At 45.1% G+C, this 12,121-nt stretch overlaps 1 protein-coding gene across 2 annotated transcripts in view; it reads left to right on the top strand.

Moving 5' to 3' along the window:
* Positions 1-12,121, top strand: part of LOC126190869 (homer protein homolog 2) — an 864,566-nt gene that overhangs the window by 508,936 nt on the left and 343,509 nt on the right. For both annotated transcript variants that reach the window (XM_049931466.1, XM_049931464.1), the window contains exon 2: positions 3,600-3,689. In XM_049931466.1, coding sequence (XP_049787423.1) covers positions 3,600-3,689 — 90 coding nt within the window. The remainder of the gene's footprint in view (positions 1-3,599; positions 3,690-12,121) is intronic.

Below are 12,121 nucleotides of genomic sequence, written 5' to 3'. Positions count from 1 at the left end.
GTTGAGCGCGCTTGGCCATCCTGCAGTGGACTGTCTCGCCGGCGGTCGGTACAGACTCTTTATCACATACTCGCATGGAATGTTAGGCAGCAGATGTCTCAAATTTATTTGCCCAAAGGCGTACAAAAGTTAGATAGAAAATGGAAATGACCATTCAGAATTCGAGTGACTATAGTTGCATTTGCGCTGCTGAAAAATCATACAGTCAAATTTGTCAAAGTCTCCGCAGAATTGTTGCTACCCGAGACTCTTTAAATTCTATACTTTAAAGACCGAAGGCGTTCATATCAAGTGGCATAAAATGGTTTTAAAGAGTGAAATCATGTAGTTGCACAGGATATGTAGTACGAAACTCGTTCGTATGTCTATGTAGTTCTTTAATCGTAATAGCTTAATCAAGTATAATTCTGTAGAATTAGATTAATTTATCATATACCCTCTTGGAAAAGCAGCAGATATTTTCGAAGTAATACTGTCCCAAATTTTCGTCTATTCACATCTGTTGTTGAAACACATCTGGTGCTTTCTAAGCGAGATGTACGTTCGGGAACCAGTTGTTGTCCAAGCAACATTATGAAACGTCTCTTAGCAGGATATCTGTTGAATAGTTTATTGCTTGGCCTATATTTACAGAATCAGAAGGAGACACTCCGTACACCGTCTAACTGTAATTTACTGGGCTCTATCTGTTAGTATTTTTAAAGTTACACGGTTTGAGCAGTTAATCGTTAAATAATGTTAATCTGTTTCACGTATTGATAGATGGTAACTTACTGTATTCATGTCCATGCAGAACCTGACACAGTATTCATGAAATGTAACAGAACTTTTTGCCAAGAGTGCGTATGATAGAAAAGGTCAGTTAAAGTTATTTCGTGATGATAACACACATAGATTTGCTGAAAAGTAAATTATCCTTAGAAATATGAGAGGAGATTCGTTTGAATCTGTGTGTATTGTGTGGGAAGACGTTCTGTTAAAGGGAAAATTAAACTGTCGGCGGTACCCTTCCTTTTATCAAGCGGACAATGTGAGAGAACCGATATAAAGTTGAACGACCTCATAAAACTGATCGCGGAAAAGGCAGCGCCAGACGGAGAGTCATTGGACGAATCTTCAGTGAAACGCGAAAGAATCACGGAAACGCACATCCAACTCCAGTTGCAGGCGCTCCGAGAGTGTCGTTGTGCATCATGGGTCGGTTTATTTTTAAATTCCGAGAGCGTATGTTCCTAGAAAGAGTCAAGCAACATACTTGTTCCTCCTACGTATATGTCGGAAAATGACTGTGTAGTTAAAATTAGAGAGATCAGAGTTCACGTGGATAGTTGAGTAGCCGCTCTTCCCGCGTACCACTCACGCTGGAGCAGCAAAGAAAGTGGCAGTGATAATGGTACACGAAGCTCCCTTCGCTAAATGTAAGGTTTGCGGAGTATAGATGTAACAGCATGCTATCTGTGCATCAGTTCTCGGATCCATACAAATAGATACCTGTATACACTATGTGATCAAATGTATCCGGATACATGACTGAAAATGACTTACAAGTTCGTGGTGCCCTCCATCGGTAACGCTGGAATTCAGTATGGTGTTGGCCCACCCTTAGCCTTCATGACAAGCTTCCATTCCCGCAGGCGTACGTTCAATCAGGTGCTGGAAGGTTTCCTGGGGAGTGGCAGCCCCATTCTTCACGGAGTGCTGCACTGAGAAGAGGTGTCGATGTCGGTCGTGGAGGCCTGGCACGAAGTCGGCGTTCCAAAACATCCCAAAGGTGTTCTGTAGGATGCAGGTGAGGACTCTGTGCAGGCCAGTCCATTACAGGGATGTTATTGTCGTGTAACCACTCCGCCACAGACCGTGCATTATGAACAGGTGCTCGAGCGTGTTGAAAGATGCAATCGTCATCCCCGAATTGCTCTTCAACAGTGGGAAGCAAGAAGGTGCTTAAAACATTAATTTACGCCTGTGCGGTGGTACTGCCACGCAAAACTTCAAGAGGTGCAAGCCCCCTCCATGAAAAACACGACCACGTCATAACAGCACCGCATCCGAATTTTACTGTTGGCGCTAAACACGCTAGCGGATGACGTTCACCGTGCATTCGGCATACCCACACCCTGCCATCGGATCGCCACATTGTCTACGGTGATTCATCACTCCACACAACGATTTTCCACTGTTCAACTATCCAATATTTACGCTCCTTACACCAAGCGAGACGTCGTTTGGCATTTACCGGCGTGATTTGTGGCTTATGAGCAGCCGCTCGACCATGAAATCAAAGTTTTCTCACCTCCCGCGTAACTGTCATAGTACTTGCAGTGGATCCTGATGAAATTTTGAATTCCTATTTGATGGTCTGGATAGACGTCTGCCTATTACACATTACTACCCTCTTCAACTGTCGACGGTCTCTGTCAGTCAACAAACGAGGTCTGCCTGTACGCTTTTGTGCTGTATGTGTCTCTTCACATTCCCACTTCACTATCACATCGGAAACAGTGGACATATGGATGTTTAGCAGTGTGGAAATCTCGCGTATAGACGTATGACCCAAGTGATACCCAATCACCTGACTACGTTCGGAGTCCGTGAGTTCCGGGGAGCGCCCCATTCTGCTTTCTCACGATTCTAATGACTACTGAGGTCGCTGATATCGAGTGCCTGGCAATAGGTGGCAGCACAATGCACCAAATATGAAAAACGTATGTTTTTGGGGGTGTCCGGATACTTTTGAACACATAGTGTATTTCTGAGAGGTGCCTGTCCTGACGGACGTGTCCGACGTTTCAGTACGCGTGCACAAATAACTTTCGAACTCCAAGGGACGCTGCATTCCAGCATGAGATAAATCGGGAATGTGTCACGGAGTGTGTGCGGAAGGCCCAAGTTGTTAAGGCAACGGTCTATGAGAAGCGGTAAATACGAGTTAGAGTCCCGGTCCGGTACAAATGTTCAAATTTTGTCTTTGCACTACCACAATACCCTGTGTTGTTGGCCGCCGCGGTTTACCATCATCCTTTCGCTTTCCTACCTGTTACATCGGCATATAGATAATTACTGAGGAGATATGTCGACCGAATTGTTCCAATGACTTTTAATCCGCGAGCAAAGCGCAGAACAGCCACTAGTTCATTAGAGCTTTGTGGTAGTCATCTGTATTGGCATGGGTAAACAGTCACTTTAGCCGGCAACATTTAACCCCTTTCCACGTGATGCGCGCCACGAAACACCCTACTTCTAGTTTGCCTACAGTCACGCAATTTTTTGAACGGAAAAATATGAAACTGTGTATGTTGTATTTAAACGGTGACGCGATCTAAAATTAGACTGTTAAGTCCATTAACAGAATACTACTTTTTGACTTTTTTTCTTTTTCGTGACATTAATTTGCAGACCAACGTTGTTGCATGAGAGTGGTTGGCACCCATAACGGCACTGCGTCTATCGGAACCGCTGCTGTTATATTTTGCGTCGGCCTTCCCGACTCTGTAAATGTTGTAAGCAGCTACTGTGGAATGTGTGTATGGCATACGTGTTGAGATAATAAATCGCAAAGTATGCGATGCATTTAAAACTCTCTTGATGTTTCTTTGCAGAAACTGCGACGTCATGGGGATGAATCACTCCTGCATGGTAAATGAGGACATGCGGAGCGATATTAAAAGCACAGACATACATTGCTGTCGGTGAGTTCCTGGTGTCGGCTTCTTTTAAAACCCGGTAAAAGCATGTAGCCTAACCGACCCACGAACTTAGACCCAACATCGTGTTGTGCCTGTATCCTAGCATGGGAGTTCTGTTGCGTGTACCCTGTATCCTTTGTGAGTGTAGTATGTAGCCCACGTGTACAGAAGCAGTAATTCGCAAACTCCTTTCTCACGGCACCCCTGTCTAATCCGACCGACCTAGTAATCATAAAATACACAGAGTCTTTTTATCTGCCGCAGGGGCAGATATCTCGTGTTTTAAAATGGAAGATTGGGGTTTAATCCCCCCTCTGTGATGTGGGCATCAGAGACAGCATGTGGTGGGATTGCGGAAGGCTGGGGCGCGGCGAATCAGCGGTGTCCTCTTCAAAGGAACCCGGCATTTTATTTAAACTATTTAGGAAACCAAGGGAAACTTAAATCCGTTTGACTGTATGGGGATGTGAACCCCCTTCCTCCAGGATACGTGCCCAGTGTGTTAAGCACTGGTCCATTAAGAAACGAGCGTAAATGAGACCGTAATCACCAGTCCATGTTTCCCTCAGCAGACGTTAGAGTCAAGACGGGACTCGCGAGCGGACCTTGACGAGCCTCACGCAGAGCACGGTGGCGGTAGTTTTCAGTGGAGTGCTGTGTCGGCGTTAAGTAGAGGAACAGCAGAGGGAAACATTCTCACACTCTCCTCTTCCATTAGGGGTAAGGAGTACCTAATCCAGTTCTCTTCTTTCATTAGGCGTCAGTTGAACCCAGTCAATTGCTAAATATGGAATCTCCTAGAAATAGAAAATCTAAAGGTAGCTAAACGCGACGAGAGATTTACACAAATGGGAAACGGCAGAATATTAAAGTGTTGATTTCTAGCATGAATTGGCAGAGGGACATTAATATTTGTACGTCTCCTTCTTATATTAACAAATCTGTGTTTCTCCAAATCCATGTTTGTGATGGCGGTGCGATGAACAAGAGAGATGAACAGTCGTCCACTTCAGTGCACCGATATGTAATGAAAGAACGGTGAATGTTTCTGACAGAATATTGTACGTAAATGTAACTATTAAAGACGTGGTCTCGCGTACCGTGAATGTGAAGAAGTTAAACAAGATTGTGGTCAAGTTACAGTACAAATAACTGAGAGGGCTCGATAGAACTTCCCCAAGTCGTTTGAGCTGAAATTGTCATTCAATGGCAGGTACCTTATAGCTCCAGGCCATGCGTTATCTGAGTGAAAGCAGCATTTAACGTGACAAAATCTGTATGCGAAAACACTGATTCAAAACACACTATTGTTCAGCCTTCGATGAAAGTACAGCAGTTCAAATTAAGTTACTGCTAGCGTGAGTAGTTTTAAGAATTGGTAAAAATAGAATTCTTTTATTACACATACCTAGTTTACATAAAATCACAATGACGGATGCTCCATACAAGGAGTAAAACAATTAGTATTCTGGAGATTTATTTATTAATTTTCTTTCTCTGTGTCTTTCATAAAGTTACTTAATGTCGTAAATGAACAATTATTTCTAGTGAATATAGACTCCTTAGAATCGCTGCGCTAGACGAGCGGACGCGGAAGTTTTACGATAACTATAAAATTGCCGGGAAACACCGATGAAACTTGGCCTTGATTTCGGAAATATACGCTCCTGATCATCCTCGTTGTGATGCAGTAAAAGTGTTTCAGAAAATCCGTTCCGTTGCGAAAATCCGCGTGACCTTTGTGTTGCACCTGCTACCACTTTTGCGTAGTAACGAACGCGGATTGGAAAGGGGGGGGGGAGGGAGGTGATCCGCTGTAACTTAAACTGTTTGGAGTTGGTTTCTGCTAGGCAACAGTCTTCTTTGTGCAGAAAACAGGATGAAAAGAGTCAGTGCAGCGTTTGTGTCGGCTGCTGGTGGCACCTCAGTGAGACACGGCGTTTAACATCAAAGCGCGATCCACCAGGGTGGCCTGATGCTTCTAGCTCTTCCTTCCAAGACGGTAGAAATTTAAGCGCATTGTTACTCTAGAATATTACTTTAGGACGAAGGACACTCCAGCACCATCTAAACTGAATCTGTAGACAGGACAAAGCTTCGTCTGTTGTACTAAATTACCTCAAATTTAGTTTCTGCCTCAAAGAACCAGGTCTTCCGGGACTGGAAAAGACACATATCCCAATTAAAAATTGAAGAAAAAACAAGAGTTTCGTAGCCTCATACACGTAAAACAATCTGAGTTCTCGGAGACGAATGATATAACGCCATACGTGCGCAACAACTTGTATCAGGTTGGTCCATGTATGTAACCGTTCTCATTTGTACGGGATGAGGTCCTGTGATTTCCCTAAATCACTCCAGGCAAATGTGAGGATGATTTCCTTGAAGAAGGGGTACAGGCTATTTCCTTCCCTGTCCTTGAAGCAATTCGAGCGTGTGCTCCTTAGGCTTAGGAAAAACAGACAGATTAAAACCGATACCGGTATCTTAGTTTTGAATAATAGGTATTAATCGGTATTATTTGGTATTTGTTTGCTCTCAGTTATAACAGGCGATCTTTTACTAATAACCGAGTAAGAACACCGAAACATGAGTCAGCCGCCGCGCGGGATTAGCCGAGCGGTCTAAGGCGCTGCAGTCATGAACTGTGCGGCTGGTGCTGGTGGAGGTTCGAGTCCTCCCTCGGGCATGGGTGTGTTTGTCCTTAGGATAATTTAGGTTAAGTAATGTGTAAGCTTAGGGACTGGTGACCTTAGCAGTTAAGTCCCATAAGATTTCACACACATTTGAACATTTTTGAGTTAGCCATAGCACCAGTGCTGAAATTTTCATTTTTAAATAAATCCTTTTTAAAAAAGGAGGAATTTTTATTCGAAAAAATTTGCATTGATTTGAAGTGTTGCGTTATTATAGAAAATCGGAAAAGCGATCAGTGCTGTTTTAATAACAATGCCGACAGAAACGAGCAACAAACACATGGCATAAGAATTGGTGCAGTATTGCTGAGACAATAATGTCCGTGTTACCCTGTTGTGGCTTAAGGTTGGCGCGTACAGACTTGCCCCCACCTGGTCTGTCGCAGGTTCGAATCCAGCCTCGGGCATGGATGTGTGTGATGTCCTTAGATTAGGTAGGTTTAAGTAGTTCTAAGTTTAGGAGACTGATGACCTCAGAAGTTAAGTCCCATACTGCTCAGAGGAATATGAACCATTTTGAACCACCTGGTCTGCACGATACTTTTCGCTGTCGTCGCCGGACATCCGCTGTATTGCAGTATTTTTACGAAGTGAGGTAGCAATGAAGTACAGAGCTCCATGTGCTTCAAAAAATTAAAGATTTGTCTGCCATTACCGTGAAAGGTAAGAGATGGGGAATTGTGGTAACAGTAATAAATTAAACTTAATAATTCATTCATATTATACTATAAAAATAGAAAGTAGCTGATCCGTTGCCTGTGTCTATACACCGATGAGCGAAAACATTATGACGACTGTGCACCGCGAGGCTGAACGCCTCTTGATGGTGTAGCGGGCATGTGACGCAGTAAGAAAAGAATGTAAGCGCAAGAGAGAGGAATGAGCAGTCATCAAAGCGAAGATACGGGCCGCAAATGTGGATATCCACTGATATAAGCGATTTTGACAAAGTGCAAATTGTTGTGGCGCTACAACTGGAAACGATAATCCCTGAAATGTTGTGACTGTTGGTGTAACATTGTCGTGAGCCCGTATGTAAACTGGTTGAAGGGCGGTGAAATAACTAGAAGCTGTATGGTTTGGACGACCATGTCTCGTCACAAAACGAAGAGGTCGGAGGATCCTCCAGTGTATATTCCAGGATAGGTAGCTATCGGTGACAGATCAGACGACAGAATACAATCCTGGCGCAGGCACGCCGTTCAGAGGCCATTGTTGAGCATGGAGCTTCACATCACAAGACCCCTACGTGTTCCTGTGTTGACCCAACGACATCCGCAGTTACGATTGCACTGGGCACAGCATCACTGAGTTTTCACTGTGGAGTAATAGAAACGTGTTGCCTGTCGAATAAATCGCATTTCTTGTTACTCCACGTCGTTGGTTGGGTCCTTACAAGCCGTCATCCAGGCGAATGTTTGCACGAAACACGCGACGCGCCACAGATGCAGCCGGTGAGGGCAGAATTATGCTTCGGGGAACACTGAGTTAGACAGCAGTGAACTGCGTGAACATTATTGTGGACCACCTGCAACGCTGCATGCTTGAAGTCTCCTCCTACGGCGATGTCTTCCAGCAGGATAAACGTCCGTGTTGCGAGCTCAGCATCGTGCTACAGTGGTTTGAGGGGCATTGTAGTGAACTCACATTGATGTCTTGGCCAACAAACCTGCCTGACCTGTACCAATTAAAACACACATCGGGTGCCAGCTGCGTGCCCACAAACCAACATCCCGTAATTTGCGGGAACTGCTTGACCTGTGCGTAGACATCTGGTGCCACATAGTCCTGGAACCCTGTCAAACACTTGAAGATTCCGTGCCAAGCAGTCTGTGTTCTACTGTATTTGAAAAGTGGAACAACACGCTATTAAACGGGTGATCGTTATGTCTTGGCTCATTGATTTGTAGTCCCTGAAAACAGACAAATTAACTCGAAAAATAGAGTTCTTATACTTAAGTTTTCTCTCTCCAGCACTGACAACTCGTAATGCCCAAATAGTTTTATGATCCCCGATTACAATATGATTTTTGAGCAGAGTTCCAGAAAGGTTTTTTTATTTTATTTTTTTTACTATTTTACCACTTTCCGAGAAAAGAGGCGAATGATGGCTAGCCTAAGTTTTCTTTTATTTGCTTGTTTAATGTTTCGATTCTCTCTTGAAATTGATAGTCGAACTATTTCAGTCTTTGTTAGATTTCTGGGTTCATTACAGGAAATGATAGGAATAAAGAAACAGAAAATCGGTTACATCAGAAACCAGTGATCTTGAGCGGTTTTAACAGACTAATCTGACATGGGAAAAAACCGATGTAGCCGAAAACGGGTCGTTTCTGCTATAACCGCCATCGTAGTGCTCCATCTGTAATGACTTTCATGTCGACGGGTCCGCAGCTCGTGGTCTCGCGGTCGCGTTCTCGCTTCCCGACGGGGTCCCCGGTTTGATTCCCGGCGGGGTCAGGGATTTTCATCTGCCTTCGAGATGAAAGGGCGTTTGTGTTGTCCTCATCATTTCATCATCATTCATGGAAGTGGCGAGATTGGACTGAGCAAAGGTTGGGAATTTGTACGGGCGCTGATAACCGCACAGTTGAGCGCCCCACAAACCAAAAATAATCATCATCATCGTCATCATCATCTATGTCGACGGGACGTTAAACCGTAATCTTTCTTCCTTCCTCAACCATGTGACACTAGGATGCTAAAGACTCTGAAGTCATCAGGTACCATATCAGGAATACCTCTACCATCGAGTGTGTGTGTATTGTGTATTGAACCGGGGACCTAGAAACGACGGATAGGCTTCGTCCCGCCATAGCCCTCAGTGGTCCACTACCCCACAGCATTCCACCGACCCCACCGTCGCCTCACACCGAACCCAGGATTATTGTGCGGTTCGGCCCCCAGTGGACCCCCCCTTTCCTGGAACCCGGGAGCGTCTCATAACAGACGAGTGTAAACGCAAATGTTTGCGTGGTAGAGTAATGATGGTCTACGCGTACGTGGAGGCAGTGTTTGCGCAGCAATCGCCGACATGGTGTAACTGCGGCGGAATAAGGGGAACCAGCCCGCATTCGCTGAGGCAGATGGGAAACCGCCTTAAAATCCATCTACAGGCTGGCCGGCAGACCGGACGTCGACACACATCCGCCGGGTGGATTGGGGCCGGGGACCGGCACGCCTCCCGCTCGGGAAGCAGCGCGTTAGACCGCGCGGTTAGCCGGGCGGGCTTACCATCGAGTACCAGTAGTTCGGCAGCAACTGCCGGCGTATTACGTTATCCAGTCTAGAGTTTCTGAAGAGTTGGTATCCAACTCTAAACCAGTTATATGAGAACAAAGAACAGTGCTGAATGATGAACCTCCTGACATCGCTACACTTCCAATCAAAGCGAGCAGCATTTACAAAATAGCCGTAGTTTATTACTTTTGTACCCTTTATTGAAGAAAAGTCAGTGTGTTAATTATTTTCCAGTGCGTATGCAAACTATGTGATTCAGATAATACAGGCTAAATACAATCTGTCATCACTGAATTACGTCACGCAAGGGCAAAGTAGACGAAATATTTGCCGAACTACAATACAGGCGCGCGATACGAGTACTGTGCCGTTGCGCCGCGGAAGCTAGTGACAAAATTCACTATGACAGGCGAGAAGTGAATCTGAAATAAAGGTTTTCGGATCACCCAGCAACCATCTCGTTGGCAGGTTTTTGTTCTCCATCGTGTGAGACGACAACGCGTGTTAAGCGCCTCTTCAGTCTCGCAGAATCTAAACTCAGAAAGGCGGGCGTAGCGACTGTCTCTGCACAGAGGTAGTACCTTTATTGTGGTGCTGTTATTAACGCGGGACTCATGACCGCGTAGTTTGGTCCCTTCTCCACTCAACCAACCGTATTTAACGCTACGCTGTTGTTTGTGGGGCTACAGCCTGACATTTTGTACTGCACGGTGTATTTAGCGACACGCTGTAGCCTTTCTGTGACGGACTCGACCTGTTGGTCCGAGCCTTTTCCTCTGGCAAGTTAATGTCGGCTTCGCCTTTGTGCCGTTTCCGCCCACGGCCGGCTCGGTCTTCGCCTGTTGGCAGTGGGCTTCCGTCCAGTTCCGTTTTCGTCGTTTACTGGCTGGTTATCTGCTCTTGTCGTTTACGTTTCAGTCTTACGTTAGACATCAAAGGGATTGAAATTTCTATATAGTCTAAAAACATATTTTAATTTCCATTTTTGAAAGTATAAATAAAGTACATAGATTAATTTAAAATCCTGTGCAAAACACAAAAGGTGCTGTGGTTTTTGTCGGTTGTTTTCAGTCATTTTTACACCCCCCTCCCCCGATATCATTGGTCGTGAAATGTAATAGCTGTACCAATCCACGTAGCGTCCTCCAATACTTTTGATTTGGTACTAACTCGTCAATTTTGATAATTTTTGAATGGCACCCCTTTCCCCTCCGGTATCCCGTGAGTTGGAATGTTGAGGTTGTGTGTCTCCTCTTCTCTTCCTCCCCCCTCCCCCTCCCTACTCACTCCTCCATCGCCAACCTAATTTCTCGCTAGTGGTGCTAGATGTGTCATCAGACTCGCGCATGCTTTTTCTCCAGACAATATACTGTGTACAAATTTCGGTTGAAATTAAATCACGCGTTCCACAGCTATGATGGAACAACCTATATTACTCCCCCCCACCTTTCTCTCTCTCTCTCTCTCTCTCTCTCTCTCTCTCTCTCTCTCTCTCTCTCTCTCTCTCTCACACACACACACACACACACACACACACATGCTGGGCACATGCAGGACAGACTGGGTGTGGTGGACATAGATCACATGCGAAACAAAGGCAATTACCTAATACATCAAATGTATCCGCTTATTAAAGGCAATTCATTCCCCATCAAGGCGAAACTACAAAGTCTTCCTTCTCCCTATAATCACCCATGGCTCCGAAATGTGCGCATTAGCAGGGAATGCTAATTTCGGGAAAGTACAAATAATTCAGATCATATCCCTCTGCATAGAAATTAATAGACTCCGCTATGTGCCGACTTAATTAATTCATTCCTCCCTCTCTCTTTACCCACATTGATTTCCACAAACACCCGTTTGAGCTACGACCTGTGTGGTTTTTTCGTGGTGTACTCCCCGCTTTTCCTCCTACGCCCTATGTAGCACGGAAACCACTGAAGTTCAACCTCCTCGAGACAATATCGATCAAAAGTATTCTCATCACGTAGGCACAGCCGTGCAGCAGATTTGATTATTGAGATCTGATACAGATACGTGCTAAAGAAAATGCAGAAAGCAGTTACTCGTCATCTCAACTGTAGTGAATTGACTGAAAGTAGGAATCCTTAAGGGTTGTTGGCGTTACGACGATGGAAGGCGGCGCGTGGGTCTGCTCCTGAAAACTGAAGGGTAGGCCGAATGTAGGAAGTTAGGAGGAGCAGCTGAGGTACACCTCTCGCCTTTACTTAACTTTGCGTACAGATGAGCACGTAGGTGCGAAGCCGTACAGGTATCAACGGTAAGGGCTACTAGTAGTGAGACAAACTATCATTGAAGTAACAAAGTCAGTAATGGCCCCCTCTTAAGTAGAAACAATATTGCCAGGTCGTCTCCTCGGAATCAAATGGGTAGAATCTGCAGCGACGCTCGTAGAGGTGAACAGCGCGCTGTAGTCGGTGTCGTAGTGCCAACCTATGAATTTGCAAATACGCCGTGGCATCGTAGCTATCGATACCA

The sequence above is a fragment of the Schistocerca cancellata genome, chromosome 6 (assembly GCF_023864275.1).
Source record: "Schistocerca cancellata isolate TAMUIC-IGC-003103 chromosome 6, iqSchCanc2.1, whole genome shotgun sequence".
Lineage (NCBI taxonomy): Eukaryota > Metazoa > Arthropoda > Insecta > Orthoptera > Acrididae > Schistocerca > Schistocerca cancellata.
This window is presented reverse-complemented; position numbering and strand designations above follow the sequence as displayed.